The sequence below is a fragment of the Colobus angolensis genome, unplaced genomic scaffold (assembly GCF_000951035.1).
Source record: "Colobus angolensis palliatus isolate OR3802 unplaced genomic scaffold, Cang.pa_1.0 Scaffold15, whole genome shotgun sequence".
NCBI classification, from domain to species: domain Eukaryota; kingdom Metazoa; phylum Chordata; class Mammalia; order Primates; family Cercopithecidae; genus Colobus; species Colobus angolensis.
In genome coordinates this window covers 3146964-3164747 of record NW_012114599.1, presented here as the reverse complement: position 1 = coordinate 3164747, position 17784 = coordinate 3146964, and the positions used below count along the sequence as shown (strand labels likewise).

Below are 17784 nucleotides of genomic sequence, written 5' to 3'. Positions count from 1 at the left end.
GGGAGGCTGAAGCATGAGAATCGCTTTAACCCAGGAGGTGGAGGTTGCAGTAAACCGAGATCACTCCACTACACTCCAGACTGGGTGACAGAGTGAGACTCTGTCTTAAAAAAATAAAAAAAATATAAAAATAAATAAAAAAATCTGGAAGGAGGAGAGGGGCTGGGATAAAGATGATCCATGACCAGCTCCATTCCACTAACAATACCAAGGCTCAGAAATGAAAATAGGACTGGCCTGATGTCCTCCAGCTAGGAAGTGTCAGAAGTATGATTCTACTCCTAGCAGTCTGACTTTTAACGTTTATACTTTTCCTGACACCCCAGCAGCCTTTCCGGCAAGCTGTCTGAGCTCTTTGAAGCTGAGGTAGAGGTTGCCTTCATGAACCCTTGGATCCAGCCAGGGAGGGCGAGTGAGGCAGTATGAACCCAGCCAGGGACATGTGCATTGGGCTCTGAGGACCCCTTGGATTCCACGTGTTCAGGAGTCACTTGTCTTATCCTTGTGATGTCACAAAGTCAATCATCCAGGTTGGCATAGACATCTGAGATGATACAGCTCAGAGCAAGCCCAGCCCAACTGAGGCAGAATTAATGCCCCATTCCAGCCACAGATACTTCTGATTACCAGGGCAGACCCAGCTGTTTGACCTTTACTTGCTATATTTGGTCATGAACTGAGTGGTTGGTCTTACAGATTCAGGTCTCCTCTAAGCCCATGGGTGAAGGCCACTGAGCTCTAGGTTCCCTGGGGTGGAACCTGAATAACTTCTGGCTTCCACTGGGCTGGAAACTGCAGGGAGCTCCCTGACCAGCTGTAGTTAGTATACTAAGGACAGGGGTAAGGCCAGGTTTGTGTGATTGTTCTGTGTCCATGCTGACTTTATGTCTTGCCCTGGGAATACCACTCTGGCCATGGAAGGAACCTCTAATGTTGGCCTTCACGTAGACAACCTCTTGAACCCCCAGTTCGGGGCACAGATTGGCTTAGAATCATTGGTGGTCTTTGGACTGCCCAGGGAAATCTACGAGCCAGCTGCAGCACTCTTCCACAGTTAGAGGGCCCACAGAGCATGCCCTGGTGCTGGGAGAAGAGGAATGTCCATTCTGTCCATGAGGAAAGGTATGCTTGACTGCTCAGTGCCTACCAGGAGCAAGCAGGGTCGTTTGTGGCTTTCTAGAACATTGCTGACTGCACAAGAATGGCTCTCTGTGTACGAAATCAAGCTCTGACGCTGACCAAACCTTGCACCGTCCACAAGCACTGGGGCTGCCCTCTGTGGCCTTCTGGAAGGAGACATTTAAGGCACCTTACAAGTGGGAGAGAAATTACAATATTCTGCATACTCCACGTATTTGGTGCAATGTGGGTGGTGGCCTGAATTGGGTGGTTTTTCTGTTTGTTTTTTGACCTGGTAAGATTTCACTTAAAAAAAATTATTCTTCTTTTCAGGGGTGTCATAGGAAAGCAGGGATACCAGTGTCAAGGTAAGAGGCATTTATGAACTTAATCTTCAGAGGCCCATGGTTAGATCCAGATCACTGGCACCCATAGGAGACAGGTGCTAGGTCTGATGACATTTGGAGGCTCTCCACAGCTTGCATGCTTATACTTCCTCTCCAAGAGGCAGGACCCTGCTTTCTTTGTTCCCACTTAGCCATTACTTCTGCATATATGGGAATATGTATGGGAGGTATCTTGCAGGTACCACCCGTCTCCAGGTGTCCTTGTAGTCTCAGCAGGTCCCCGATCCACCCAGCCTTTGTGTCCCAGCTGGAGCAGGTGGCACTTTCATCTTTCTGAAAGAGACATACTGCTTCAGTTGGAGGCTCTTTGAAAGTCCCACTTTGTCCTAAACTGGGTCTGTATATTCTGCCAGCTCTCTCCCTCTCTCCCTCCCTAAAGAAGCTTCCTCGCCTGCTCGTTGTACTTGGTATCACTGAAAGGTCCTTGTCGAATCCCTTTTTTTTGGTCTCAGCTGTATGATCATTAGCCCTTAAAAATTTAAAGTTCACTTGAAGGCACTAAGATTATTCCTTTCCAGTTAACTGACTACAAATAGCAAGGTTAAGCTGTACAAAATTGGAAGGTGGAAATGTGGCGTGGTCATGTGGTGGTTTTGCTGAGGTTAGAGCAGAGAGGTTTTTCTATCTCCTCACCCAGCACTGCTGGGTCTCACCCATGGGGTAGTGTCTAGTGGAAGTTGCTGTTCTTTGGGGTAACATGCACACAAACAGTTACTTACCTCTTCAGCCACCTACTGCCCACATTGCCCTATGACACTATCAACACAGATATAGGCCACTTCTTGTGGATGTATTAAAGTCGATGGGAATTTTAAAGTTTGGTATATCAGGACACAGTCAGATAAAAAAGCCTCATAGCCTCTGCACCGCCTGCTGCAGTTCCCCCTGTCGCATCAGCCACCCTGCATGGTCCCGAGTGGGGTGCGAGGCCACTACAACACTTCTAACAGGCAATGCTCCATGGGAGGGCGGGAAGGAAGTTTTTCCCTGACCTTGGCATATTGAAGTGAAAAAATTGATCAGTACTCCCTGAACTGGAGAAAACTGCTGATGTCCTTTGAATATAACTGTTACCTTGCTCTCTGGAGCACTTAGGAAACTGATGGCTCTGATAGCACAGTGTTTAGAAATAGCTGCATGAAAGGCTTTCAGGAGGGTATTAAATTAAGACTCAGTGGCAGAAGGGGCCTGGCTCCCCTTGTCCCTCCACCATGCCTTGAATAGATCCTGGGAGGGATACTCCCTTCCCCGAGTGTCCCTCAGCGTTCCTGTCATTGCTGTTTGCAGTTTGCACCTGTGTGGTCCACAAGCGGTGCCATGAGCTTATCATCACCAAGTGCGCTGGGTTAAAGAAGCAGGAGACCCCCGACCAGGTAAGTATGACACGGAAATTCTGGGCTTCTTCACTACCAGCCCCTCCCTTCACCGCCTCTTCTGTGGTTCCCAAGAAAACCTTCTCTGCCTGAGACCCTGTCATTTCATTGTGTTGATAAAGAACAAAGGGAGCTGTCCACAGTCTTCCGGCATGAGACACCATCCGCAGGATGAGCACAGGTCCAAGTCAGTTCTATGCCCTTGGATGTTATGCCAAGTGCACTGTGAGCCCAGCGCTCACACCCACAAGAAAAATATGAATTCTTTTATTTCATCATCTCATCAGAACTGAAGTGGCTAACCGATGTGTCACTAGCTCCTCACAGGTAATAAACAGTAACAGAAACACAAGCAGGAACCTTATGTTTAATGAGCTGATGGGGGAATGGTGTGGAATGAACAAGCCCAAGGAATACTTAGGTGGCAATAACCACAGCAATAAAAATAGTCAACATTCACTGGGCACTTACCATGCCCTGATTGAAGTACTTTAACATGTATTATTTAACCACATAGTCAGCTTAATGAGTTAGACGTTATTATCTTCATTTTACAACAGAATAGAAGCACAGAGAGTGAAATTAACCTGCCCCAAATCGCACAGCTAAGAGCCATATTCAAATCCAGGCAGTTTGTTCTAAAGTCTGAGCCCTTGACCACTGCACTACGTGTTGTCTCTTCATCTTAGAAACTAGCATCAGATTGCCTAGTTTGGTAGAGGTAAGGAAGCAGGAAAATGCAACAGTGAAGCTATAGGCTCTCCTAACTGAGCAATTAGGAGAATGATAGTCCCACTGATAGATTAAAAAGGCTTTTTGAGGAAGATGACAGTTGTGAATGTGGATGTAGATATTATCAGAACACTTGATTTCAAAAGCATGCTCTTAATTCTAGGGGAAATAAATTCTGTGTAGTCATAGGCTATTATAATTGGGGGTTAGAGAGAAAGGCTCTGGGTAGGTTTATAATCAGCTGGCCCACAATTTGACTTCCAACAGGACTGACTTATAGAGACCTTCTGCCTGCTCCTTAATAATTCAGTCAAATAGCATCCTGGCATTTCAGGCATTTCCCATCTTCTCTCTTCTTCTGCTTTCATACTGTCTCTGGAAAGCAGCAAAGGACAAGGCTTAGACTGAGCCTTCCATGTCCGTGAAGGGTAGTCTGAGCCCAGAGCACCAACATTGTTTGCAGGGGCTCTCTTGTGGTTAAAACTGCAAGACAGTACCTGTGCCTCCTGCTCTAGGATCATGACCCCAGTACACCATTGTTGTTTTCACAGGGAAATGAATGAAAGAGATGGCTTGCTTGTTATCTGCCTTATTTCCTTCCTATGGACATTCCATTGAACATTTATTGGGTATGTCCTGTATGACAGGCGCTATGCTGTGTCCCATGGAAGCAATGAGGAGTACACTAATCCCTGCCTCAAGGATCTCAGTCTCATCACCTGCAAGTCTCTGACTCTGCAGGACTCTAAAGCTCTTCTGCACTTTTTGGAGGGAAAGGTCCCATAGGAGTCCATGCCATGCACGTTAAAGGGTTGAGATTTGAAGTGTTCAGAACCCAGCTTGATCTGCGACCCAGTTCTTCTGACTGTCTTTCCTGGCATATCGAGCAGTGAGAAGAAGTCTCCAATGAAGTGTGTTCCCAAACTTGGCATGTATCACCAGGGACAAATTGCCAGGGACTGAGAGAGGGAGGCTCTGGGTTTCTTAGCTTGGCAGAGTTGACTGCCAGTCCTGGCTCTCTCCGCCACCATCTTGTGCTTCCCGAGGCCAGTCTCCTTTAGTGTCAGCGTATCTGGCCCCACAGGGTCATGGGCATGCCCTCTGCCAGGTTACTGAGCTGTTAGGGACCAAACTTTGAGTTCATTCTTTTGTGTAACCACCTTTAGTCTGATGCCTGTGCATACACACATCATATACACGCCACAAACATGTGTAGCCCTTAACACCATGCTTTCAATGCCCTCCTTCCTATTAAAAGGTGCTCTGGTGATGGATGTCTTGGGTGTTCTGCACCATGAACACTCCGGTCCACCCCCGTCTCATGTCCGTGTGTCTTAGCATGTGGTGGACTCACACCGTGCCTGCACTTCCAGGTGTGGTAACCAAACAGTGCTCTATCTCCACTGGTGTCACCTTTTTCTTCTTGAATCTCACAATTCTTTCTGCCGTTTTCTTCCTCTCCATGTTCTCTCTGTGAATCTCACTCACCCCATTGTATCTGTGTCCTCCTCAGCAAGTGCACGTGTGACATGTCCCCCTGCACGTGTGCCGTCTTTGTGTTGGCCTCTCGGTCGGTCTGATGCTGTGGCATGCTCTTGTGTGGGTTCCTTCATCCTCCTCCCTTTGTTCTCTGATACCTTAGAGTTTTAAGTGGTCCCAACTGAGGATCATGTAGCTCTTTCCACCCCCACACTGAATTTCTTGGTCACCTGGGACAACTTCCCCACTTTTTCACCTTAGTCTGTCATTCATATCCCTATGAGGTGATTCCTAAGAGACCAAGACTGTATTCTCAGTATAGGTCCACCATGCCTTCAGGGTTTGTGTAGGAATAGAGTGGGCACAGTGATCTCATACTTCCTTAGCAGTGAGAGAGACCACGGCAGAGTCAACGAGTCTACATTCACAAACAGGCACACCTAAGCTACGCATCTAAGGATGGGTGAGTACAGTTGTTTTCAGTAGACCTGACATTCTTGTCTCCAGGCAAGACCCTAAGTGGTAGACCATCCACGTCAGTAGGGATCAGTGAAATCTTGACCCAATGGAAGGATCAGCCATTCCTTGGAACTGGGTGCTAGGGAACTTATCTTCACACTTGTGTTCAAGTCGCGCTCCTTTTCCAGCTCTCATTTCACCCCTCATTAGTCCCCCATGGGGGCCTTTCACTCATGAGTCAGTTAGGGAGCTGAGGCCCAGCTTTGCCGCATGTCAGCCACTTCCCAATCCCCGGGGTACAAGAGTGATCTCCTCCCCAGCCCGTGAATGTCTTGGGTGATGGTCTCCTGCCGATTCTGAGATGGGCTGGGGGTGCAGCTGCTCCACTAGAGACACAGATGGAGGGTAGCACTGTGGAGGGGCAGAAATGACCCAGAAAAGTAGCCCAGCAGACCCTTGCTTCCATGAAATGTGTTATGCTTCTAGCCTCTTCCAACCCTGCAGTCTCACTGACCCCGCCATCCTGTGACACTGGGTGGGATGGGGTGGGGGGCCATCCTTATTTGTCACCTGAGAAATCCAAGGCTCCGAGAAGTCAGTAAACCTGCCTGAGACTCATGAGTGGGTCGTGGCAGACCCAGGCCCCTGATCATACACCTAGACTTCTGTTCCTCTTCCTTCCCCTTCTGTCTTGCCACCATCTCTTTACCCCTTTTAAATAATCAGTAGGAGGCAGCATAGTGGTTAAAAAGCCTGGGCTCTGAATGCAGATTCATGGGGATGGAAGCCCGTGTTTGTCTCTCGTCAGTTTACAGGCATCTTTTTTGATCCTGCTGTGCCTTCATTTCCTCTTCTGTGAAGTTGGGGCAATCATGGACCTCTGCCCTGTAGGGTGGTGGTGAGATTTAACTAAGATAATGGTGCCTGGTGTGTGGTCAGCGCTGAGACCTGAGCATTCTTAGTGTTCACCACTCTGTATTAGCCATCTTCCTCCTAACTGTTGTCCGTCCTAACTGATCCATAGTTTCCACAACATTGTGCAGGGTTCACACGCTGCTGCACAGAATCCCATGTTCACCATTGAGCTCCCTAGAGACTTTTTGCCTAGTTGAGGCTTCCAGGCACACAGCAGTATTGAAGGTGCAAATTTTTTTTTTTTTTTTTTTTTTTGAGACAGAGTCTTGCTCTGTCACCCACGTTGGAGTGCAGTGGTACGATCTTGGCTCACTGCAACCTCTGCCTCCTGGGTTCACGCAATTCTCCTGCCTCAGCCTTCCGAATAGCTGGGATTATAGGCCACACCACCACACCCGGCTAATTTTTGTATTTTTAGTAGAGATGGGGTTTCACCATGTTGACCAGGCTGATCTTGAACTCCTGACCTCAGGTGGTCCACCTATCTCAGCCTCCCAAAGTGCTGGGATTACAGGTATGATCCACTGCAGCCAGCCTGAGGTACACATTGAGGACACTCTACTGTGATTGCTTAAAGTCCTGAAGTCCTGGAGGGGACCATGTTGGGGAGCAGGCCTGGTCTTGCACAGTCAAATGGAGCAGCCAACAATGAGTTAAGAGCATCAGGAGCCAAGGCCGGGTCAGGATGGGGCTCTTTTCACCTCAGGGCAGCTTTCAGAGCCAAGCTGGGGCCTGCCACCTACAATGACACATGCTCTCTTGGAAAGAAGTTCTGCAAGAGTTCTGATGACAAGCCCTCTGGGACACGGAGGAGCTCAGTTGTGACCCTGTGTCTTGCCATCCCTGCAGGTGGGCTCCCAGCGGTTCAGTGTCAACATGCCCCACAAGTTCGGTATTCACAACTACAAGGTCCCCACCTTCTGCGATCACTGTGGGTCCCTCCTCTGGGGCCTCTTGCGGCAGGGTTTGCAGTGTAAAGGTAAGTTGCTCCCTGCCTCGCCCTCAGCCCCTGCATGTCCCCTTCCCCGCTGCCTACCCCCGTCCCTGCTTTATAAAAAACCCTTGACTGTTCTCATAGCCTAGAAAGTAAATTTCAGATTTGGCCAAGAACTGAGCACAAGCCTTTGTTAGTACTGCATTAGTAACTCTGTGCATTTGGCAGGCATTCTCTGGGCAGAGACCATCGAGGACTGGGTGGAGGGAAACACCGAGGAAGGAGGAGGGCAAACCCCACGCCTTAAGATCACTCACAGTCTGGGAGACAAGATGAGTCTACAAAAGCATAATAATTTAAGGAAAGATACATCTTTTGGAGTTAGGCCATGAAGAAAGTGACAGCTGTGAATCGGGGCTTTTCTTGCATGGTCCATGGCTCAGTGCTTACTCTGAAAGAGCCATGCTAGAACCTTGTCACATAAGATAGCTTGCTGATTCATCACTGGCTTGGGACATAGGGGATTTTATCCCCACGGCCCTGGTGAGGAAACACAGGCTCAGAGACTAAGCAATTTGCTCACATCACACAACTTATTAGCAGAAGTAGGATTTGAACCTTGACTCTTGCATCCTGGGTTCCTTCCTGTTTCCTGCCATGCCACCTGCAAACAGTGCGCTCAGATGATGATGCTAAGTGGCACAGGGAGCAGCACATAACACAGGGAGGTAGAAATGTATTCTGGTGGCCTGAGGAGTGTGTCCAGTTTTATAAGCCGGTCCAGCCTGCTGGCAGAGTTGGGCAACTGTGAACTACTAGGCAGGGATATTGCATGGATATTATTTTAAAATAGTGTTTTTTTGTTTATGTGGAATGTATTATTAATAAATTCCCACTGTAGAAAAATTAGAAGAATAAGTAAAGAATAAGAAAATAAACCTAGGACATAATAAATTGGTCATTGAAGGGATCCCAATGAGAAACTATGAGAATTGGAAATAAGATCAGGGCTGCAGTGGGAATAAAGAGGAGAATGACTTTAAAATATCAAGGAGGAGTGATTTACTGGATGTAGTGACCAGAAGCATCTGGGAGGGCAGTGATAGCATTCACTGAGTTGGGGATACAAGAGGGAGGACAAGGTTGGCAGTAGAAATAGAGCCTGAGTTGGGGACACCTTAACTTGAGGTGCCTGTGGCAAATGGACATGAAGCTGCCCACCTGTTGGACATTCTCACTGACACTTGGGGAATAGGTCTAGACTGAACATTTAAATGTGGGTTTTGTCAGTATCTAAGCAATTAAAGCTATAAAGTCAATGTCATTCTCCAGGGTAAGCACATTGAGTATGAAGAGAAAAAAGTCAAAGATAACACCATGAGTAGGAGCTCTCTTAGTGGGACAGTGGGATGGAGCCCAAGTGCTGTAGGCTAAAGTGAAAATAGCGGGAGATGTTTTTTCAGAATGTTTCAGTCAGGAAAAAGTCAGTGGCAAAGGAGAGATGGATGAGGCAGGAGGGAGAGGGGACTGACGGCTGATACAGCAGGGAAGGGGAAGGGAATGTGGACGGGCCTTGGGGAGAATGATGGACACCACCTTCCCAGATGGAGGGCAAGCCTGGCCACCAGGCATGGGCACAGATGCATCTTGGGTGTCAGGGATAGAAATCCAGGAAGCGGTGCGTGGGCAAAGTTATCATTTAAGTTTTGAATCTGTTGAGGGCATTGCAAGGAGATTCCCCTTATTTTCTGAAATAGGAAGTCTTTTTTGAAGTAGGAGGGAGAAGTGGGGGTGTGAGAGGCATGAAGAGGGTGGTGAGGGCTGGAAATAGCAATTGTGGGGACAGAACACAGTCCAGCCACTGGACATGAGGAGGTGCTGACCGTGGACACACCCAGCATTCTGTGAGCTTCCCAGCACCCCTGGAGGTGTGGGGGTGGAGCCATTCCACTTCCCTGTAGGAATATTCTTTCTAGCGTGTGACCCTGAACAAAACGGGGCCTGCCTGTAATCCTTTAGGTGAGATGAAAAGAGCAGAAGAGGAAGAAGGGAGGGGGCAGGAATCTCGAGTGTCTAGCAGAGGAGCGATGTGCTTTTGGAAAGATGAGTGTGGTTGCTGGGAAGCAGAGCCTGCTTTGGAGGGAACCCTAATGAGCTGATGTCTGGTTTTGTTGTAAATATATTAATTATTGATCTATCTAGGAAACCTAAATGAAGATACCATCATCATAAATATTGATATTTTAAGAAAGCAGCCCAGACATCCAGACATCACTGTTAGGGCTGTGGGTCCCCGATGACCCTGGAAGAAGGAGGGGCAGGGACAGTGTATTCAGCTGTCATTGGGCAGGAAATGCTCTTGCCCCTGCTCAAGGAAAGAAGGGGCAGAATTAGGATACCTGGAGCAAGGGTGTCTGTCCATGGGAGCCAAGGAACCTGGAGGGACTCAGACCACATAAGGGCTGGAAGACGAAGGCTCAGACCTGAAGCTCCCCAGCCAAAATGTGCAGACTTTTACTCTCCTGTGGCTCTGATATTATTACTTGGCCTTTTTTTCCCCTTGCTGCTGTTCTCCTGTGACCCTCTCCTTCTCTCTCTCCCTCCCTCTTTGTCTTCCTCTCTTTTTAATTCAGAGACTATTTCTTTTAAGACCATTTTTAGGTTCACAGCAAAATTGAGCAGAAAGTACAGAGAGTCCCCGTATTATGTGCCCCCCAACACACACAGCCTCCCACCACCAGCATCCCCAGCAGAGCAGCCACGGAACCTACACTGCAGACATCATTGTCACTCACAGTCTGTATTTTACCTTGGGATTCACTCATGGTGTTGGGCATTCTGTGGGTTTGGACGAATGGACAGTGCTCGGTATCTACCATGATAGTATCATAGAGAGTAGTGGGATGGCCCTGGAAAATCACCTGCTTCCACTTACCTCTTTAGATCCTTCCTCCACCTTAAGTCTTCTTGGCCCTGTAGACTCCTTACCCTGTGGAGAGGGGTCATGGCCAGAAGAGGCCAGCATGGGCCTAAGGCAGGGGCTGCTTGTGCCCAGGTCTAAGCCTGGTTCTGCTACTATGATTACTAAGAAAAAGAAATCAAGACTTAGTGACCTGCAAGAATCCCTGAGCAAGTCCCTACGAAGCTGGCTCTTGGGCCCAGGCAGCCTGGCCCTGTTCCTGACTCTGGTAGGTACTCTATGCCACCCTCTCCTGCTTAGGAAGACTCAGCCAGGCTTTCTCTCTTGCTGGACCATGCTAGCAGGGCCTCCTGGGCTGGAGCCCTGGTCCCCTGGTCCTGGCTGGAGATCATCTATTTGGCTTGCTGCCCTGTGGATTCAGCATTTCTGCCATTCCCGTTCCCATTCCCAGAAATAGATTCAAGTATTTTCAGCAAAACAGGTTTCTTCAGAGCTTGAGTCTATGAGGAAGGATCCATGATATTGTCCTAGTCACTCTTTCTCCGGTCTAAAATTGTCTGAGCCACACAGGTTCAAGCATTGTGTGTATACCCTTCCGGGGACTGTCCCTTTGTCAGCCAGGTAGAGGGAGCATAATTATGTCTGCTTTTACTGACAAGGAAATGGAAGACGGGAGAGAATGGGTGCACACAGGGCATACAACCAGGAGCTGTGGGTGCACTCAGCCTTTGGGGCTGTCCTTTTCCTGCCCACAACCACAGAGGGGCCAGACCCTTGAAGGATGCTCACACGATCACTGGGTAACTGAGATCCTTAACCCAGGGCAGAAAAACACTGGCACAAAGTGAGCAGGCAAAATAGTTCATTTCTTTCTTGCATTTTGTGACTCAAGTGCCTGCCATGTCTGAGTCTCTCCAGACTCATTCATGGGTCTGTCTGAGCCCTTCAACCATTATTAAACAGTCCAGAAATGAGCTTCGCAGGTTCCAGGAGCAGCATCACTAGTCTCGGGCATTTGCAGCCTTTTCATGCTGCACTTCGTTGGAATGGTGCTGCTTTCTCCACTCTCAGGTTCACTGGCACCGTGGGCCTCTCTGGGGCCCTTTTCCACCTGTGTTTTATTTTCCCACTGACGCATGGAGTCAGTGCCCCCTGGAGGCAGAGACGCCCAATACCCTTTGATTGCAGTTTCCTTTTCTAGAGAAGATCCAGTTCTCACCTGCCCCCGTCCCATCCCCCACACTCATGTCTCAGCACAGCTGCTCTGAAGTCATCGGGCACCAAGGGGCAACTTCACGGGAAAGCCAGACCTCCTGACGGAGCCTGCAGTCAGGCCTTCGGGGGCCTGTGGAAGCGGAAGCCCTACTTTTCTCATCCCCATCTGGGGTGAATGCTCTGCACCTGCTGTCCTCCAGGACAGGGGACGAGGCACAGGGAGGAAGGTATACTCCACGAAGGCCTGGCCTGGAGATTCCTAAAGAATCTTCTTCCTCGCTCCCGCCTCTCTCTGACACACATCTTAATAACTGCTCTGATCTGCGGCTGTTTCCACGGGCCAAGGGGACAGGGTGTCCCCTCCTCTCCAGTAAGTAGTCAACAGGAGTGGTGGCCTGAAGAGATCACAGGCTAGGATTTGGAGGAGCTGTCCTGGTTTGGGTCCTGCCTAACTGGGGGATTGCAAGCAGGTCAGCCTGGCTTGGTGTCCTTGGCTTTTAACCCCAACTGCCCTTTGCCCTTCTGAGGACAGTAATAAAAATAATAAAAATGGAGTGATCTTAGCTACATACCTTGGGGTGACTGTGAAGAGCCATAAAGATAAAAGAAAGGCCTGCCTGTCTCCCTCCTTCCTTCCTTTCCTTGTTTTAAAGAAAAAGTATTTTGGATACTTAAAAACACTAAAAACATGAAGAATAATTTTTAATTTTCAACATTTCTGAAAATGTCAGTCCTTTACTATTTTTAACAGCTAGGCCCCTTGTTGTAACTTCAGCTTTTATTTTTAGAATTATAAGGAGCATAATACATAAATACATTCTCACTGTTCTTACTGTCAAAGATCCAAGCAAGACTGAAGTTAGATTAAATTAAAAATATTAAAGGCTTTCTTTGTATTCTCTTTCCACTTTCATCCTCAGACTTCTAAAAATGTGCTATGGGTCCTCTCAGGCTTTTTGTGTACCTTTGCTGCCTGGGTACTCACACACACTGCGTTACAGTCTATTGCTACATAGCAAATGATCCCAGGACGTAGTGGTGTAAAACAACCAATGCTTATTTTCTCAGAGTTTCCTCTGGTCAGAAATCCGGATGGAGCTTAGCTGGGTGCATCTGACTCTTCATGAGGTTTCAGTCAAGCTGAGAGCTGGGGCTGTTGTCTCATCTGAAAACGCAACTACAAGAAGCTCGCCCACATGGCCATTGACCGGAGACATCAGTTCTCTGCCATATGGGCCTTTCCACATGATGACTGGCTTCCTTCAGCGCAGACAAGAAAGTGAGAGAAGATGCCCTAGACACAAGCCCGTGGGACATCTCATCACTTTTGATGTTTTCCGTTCATTAGAAGAGAATCACTACGTCCAGTCCTCTCCAAGGGAGGGAGTTACATAAAGGCGTGAGCACCAGGAGGCAGGGGCAATCAGGAGGCGGCTTAGGGGCTGCCTGGCACACCTGCACCTCCCCATCCGCATCCCCTTCACCTCCTCACAAATGCAATCATCTTGTCTGTGGGGTCTACCCTAACCACTGGGTAGCTCTCAAGCTCTCATCTCTCATCTCATACTTCCTCTGATTTTTTTTTTCTAACATAGCACTTATCTTCTAATATTCTAAATTTTTTTTTTTTTTTTGAGATGGAGTCTCGCTCTGTTGCCCAGGCTGGAGTGCAGTGATGTGATCTCAGCTCTCAGCTCACTGCAACTTTCACCTCCCAGGTTTAAGTGATTCTCCTTCCTCAGCCTCCCGAGTAGCTGGGACTATAGGTGTGAGCCACCACACCAGGCTAATTTTTGTATTTTTAGTAGAGACAGAGTTTCACCATGTTGACCAGGCTGGTCTCTAACTCCTGGCCTCAAGTGATCTGCCCACCTCAGCCTTCCAAAGTGCTGGGATTACAGGCGTGAGCCACTGCACCCAGTCTAAATTACTTACATAATGTTAATTTCTTTCTCTTTTTTTCTTCCTTCCTTCCTTTCTCTTTCTTTCTTTCTCTCTCTCTGTCTGTTTCTTTCTTTCCTTCTTCCTTTCTTTCTCTTTCTTTCTTTCTTCTTTCTTTCTTTCTTTCTTTCTTTCTTTCTTTCTTTCTTTCTTTCTTTCTTTCTTTCTTTCTTTCTTTCTTTCTCTCTCTCTTTCTCTTTCTCTTTCTTTTTTTTTGTGAGGCAGAGTCTCACTTTGTCACTCAGGCTGGAGTGCAGTGGTGTGATCTCAGCTCACTGCAACCTCTGCCTCCTGGGTTCAAGCGATCTTCCTGCCTCAGCCTCCCAAGTAGCTGGCATTACAGGCACCCGCCACCACACCCAGCTAATTTTTACATTTTTAGTAGAGACAGGGTTTCATCATGTTGGCCAGGGTGGTTCTGAGCTCCCAACCTCAAGTGATCCGCCTACCTTGGCCTTCCAAAGTGCTGGGATTACAGGCATGAGCCACTGTGCCAGACCTTATCATGTTCATTTCTATCTCTCCTAATCCAAATACAAGGTCCATGAGGACAGAGATTTTTTTTTTTGTCTGTTTTGTTTTCTGTTTACCCAGCATCTAGAACAGTGCCTGCACCCCGACACCCAATAAATATTTGTTAATTCAAACCCCCGTGCATAGTTATATAATTTGCTTTTCTACAGTATGTCTTGGAGTATTTCCAAGGCAGTGCACAGACGTCTACTTTACTCCTTCTAATGACTGCCTAAGAGTCCACATTGTGGATGTTCCATAGATTATTTAAAATGTTGCCCTCTTGATGGATGTTTACTGGTTTCTGTGTTGTTGCTATTTTAATATATGCAGACATCCTCATATATGCCTCTTTATGCATAAGTGTGGATAATTATGAAAGAAAGGCCCCTAGAAGTTGAACAGTCACTTTAAGCCCTTGTCTTTTTGTGGTTGAATTATACAAGCAGGGAATTACATAAGGGCACTTCTACTTGTTGTCTGCTTTAAAGTCAAGCCATGTTAATGGACTGCTTTACCTTCCTTTTCATTGACATTTAATTTGTGTGGCTTGCATAGTGAGCTTGGGATTCTAGTTCCTTGTTATCTGTTAGGTCTGGTCTGAGAGGTGTCATTTATGCCACTGTAGTACTACTACTTTCTGTAGAGTTAGAATAACTGAAAAGCGTGGTGTCCTGATTTGTGCAGGGTGTCATGGTGAACCTGGAGATAAAACATTACTTTAGTTCTCTAGAAACTTGCACTGTACTTGGTCTTTGAACATAGTAAGTTAAATAATAGGCCATAATTCAGGCAATGAGTCAGAAATAAGTGTGAGCAATTTATAGGCAAGAGCGGGCCTGGAAAGGGGGGCAGGGAGAAGGAATGCCACAGGAGTGCTTTGGTTGACTCAGAATCCTTTGGAGTAGCATCCACAATGCCTGGGGACCATGCAAATGTCCCCTGCACACGTGGCAGGATGGCTGAAGATTCAGTCTGAGCTTCAATCTGAGGAATGCTGGGTAGCAGACAAGCGGCCGATCGTGGTCCCCGGAAAGCTCTGAGTCACGGTTCTGGTGTGATCAGGACTCCGAAATCTCTTTCTGGTGATGACATTTGGCCCAGCATGACCCCAGGGGGCCATCCCTCTTACCTCCTTTCTCCTCTTCTGCCTGGGACTTTGCGGTCGTTCGCTCTCACACCCCTGCCAACTTCCATTGCACAAGCACATGATTTCCGATTTGCAAATATTTGCTCTCTGTCTCTGAGTGTGGCATGACTGGAACCTGTTATGAAATCAAACCATTGCCCTGGCTCACCCTCAAGGGCCAAATTACCCCAACATAAAGAAATTCCTGCAGCATACATGGACCTGGGCCCCTCTGTAGGCGTGACTTTGTCGCCGTTCCCAGAAGGTTGTCTGCTTGCTTTGGAGGAATTCCCAAGAGCCTGGCCAGCCTTTTGCTTCAATCTCAGCTGTAAAAAGGGTGGAAACATGGAAACCAAGTCTCTCCAAAGAATGGTAGGTTGTGTAATAGAAGGTGAAAGCCAGAATGCCTGAACCCCAGCATGTCCCCAGAAAACATTGCTGCTGCTGCACCACCCAGCACATAGTAGGTCCTCAACAAATGTGTGGTGAATAGCTGGGTAGTAGTAGAAGAGCGCTTCTCTTTTCCTAAGAGCCCTTGGCAAAGCAGATCTATTTCTTCCTGGTACAACTTCATCCTAATGAAACCAGTGAAAATGAGCACTGAGAGGCATTCTGGAAAGAGAAGCCTTAAAGGGCAGCCTAGGGCTGGGCGTGGATTGGCAGCCAGGACTCACGGCCTTTGGCCTTGGTGCTCCCAGTAGTGGTGTGAGGGGTGGGAGGTTCATTTGGCCACATTAATGAGAATGTCTCTCAGGTTTCTTTTGGTTCCAGCAGGGACACCCACTGCCCTTTGCTGGTCTGTGGCCTCCCAGTGACACCTGCAGCCTCCAGGAGCCCATGATGCTCCCATTGTGGCTGCTCGAAGTATCCAGAGCTCCCCTTCCTCACCACCTTTGCCCTCGCATTTCCAGACTTTTCAAAGCACTTTCAAAGTCACTATCTCATCATGCATGCTAACTGATGTGTGATTGAGATTTTTTTTTACATATTCAGATGACTGCATAGCTCAGGGGAAATAGCAGACTTTTAAAAAATAAAAGGCAAAGTCCTCAAACCCAAAACCAAAAAAGTAACTCCTTTGCTGACCTGCCAGCCCAAGTTGTTTTGTCAGGACAGACAGGTCTGGCATTTCAACACCAGAGGGCGCTAGTGGTCAAGTTATGTAGACAAGTTAGCTGCCCTTGTCAAGAAATTCTCAATTTGGCTCTTTTTTTCTCCTCTCTGTCACCTCACAAAGAGGCAGAAGACAGCTTTCATGGGTTTGGTGGGCGGAGCAGGTGAGGTGAATGAGCCTCAAAGGGCAGCTGATGCAATGGGGCAGGGTAGTGGGGACCGAATTCCAGGCACAGTGCTGTTGCCTGGTCTCTGATCAGCCCGTGGATCAGTTATTAGTGATAACTCCGTTAATCAAGATGGTGCCATGGCCTGGCTGCGGTGGAGTTTTCTTGTTTGTTTTGCTCTGAGAAAGCCACCCTGCCATCACCTCACCCCGCCCCCACCTTTAGCCCAGTGGGCATCTTGGGTTCAGTAGCTCAGTTGAACTCTCCAGGCTGGGTTAGGGGGCTCTCTCCAGACCAGTGTCCGGGTTATGTAGAGTGTTACAGAGGTCTGACGGCTCATCCTGCCTGGTTTCACTGCAGGAACAGTTTTGGTTTTTAAAAAATTTTTAGTAGACTTTACTAAAAAGTAAAGTAGAGTAGTTTTAGGTTCACCACAAAATAGGTCAAAGGTATAAAGATTTTCCACATACCTTCTGCTTCCACACATGCACAGCCTCCCTCACCATCAGCATTCTGCAACAGAGAGGTATATTTGTTAACGGTCGATGAACCTTCATTGACACATCATCATCAAACTTTCTAGTTTACATTAGGGCTCATCCTTGGTGGTGTACATTCCATTATTTTGTTATACGTTATACAAGTGTATAATGACATGAATCGGCTATTATAGTATCTTACAGAATAGTTTTACTACCCTAAAAATCCTTTATGCTCTGCTTCTTCATCCCTCCCTCTCTCCTAACCCCTGGTAACCACTAATCTTTTTACCATTTTCATAGTTTTACCTTTTCCAGAATGTCCTAAAGTTGGAATGATACAGTGGGTAACCTTTTCAGATCGGCATCTTTCACTTAGCAATATGCATTTAATGTTCTGCTATGTCTTTTCACAGTTGATAACAGTTCTTTTTAAGAATGGATAATATTTCAGTGTCTGGATATACCACAGTTTATCCGTTCACTTACTGAAGGACATTTTGCTTGCTTTCAAGTTTTGGCAATTATGAATACAACTGCTATAAACATCCATGTGCAGGTTTTTATATGAACATAACTCTTCACCTCATTTGGCTAAATATCAGTAGTATAATTGCTGGATCTTATGGTAACGGTATATTTAGTTTTGTAAGAAACTGCCAAACTATCTCCCAAAGTGGCTAGACCACTATGCATTCCCACCAGCAATGAATAAAAAGTTCCTGTTGCTTCATATCCTAAATAGCATTGGGTGTTATCAGTGTTTTGTATTTTGGCTATTTTAATAGGTGTGTAGTGGTATCTCATTGTTTTAATTTGTTATTTCCTAATGACACGTGATGTGGAGCATCTTCTCGTATACTTATTTACCATCTGAATATCTTCTTTG

The 17784-nt window shown here is 47.2% G+C and overlaps 1 protein-coding gene across 1 annotated transcript in view; it reads left to right on the top strand.

Moving 5' to 3' along the window:
• Nucleotides 1-17784, top strand: part of PRKCE (protein kinase C, epsilon) — a 541355-nt gene that overhangs the window by 328617 nt on the left and 194954 nt on the right. Inside the window, exons 4-6 of the mRNA XM_011935885.1 lie at nt 1453-1487; nt 2814-2899; nt 7334-7463. Coding sequence (XP_011791275.1) covers nt 1453-1487; nt 2814-2899; nt 7334-7463 — 251 coding nt within the window. The remainder of the gene's footprint in view (nt 1-1452; nt 1488-2813; nt 2900-7333; nt 7464-17784) is intronic.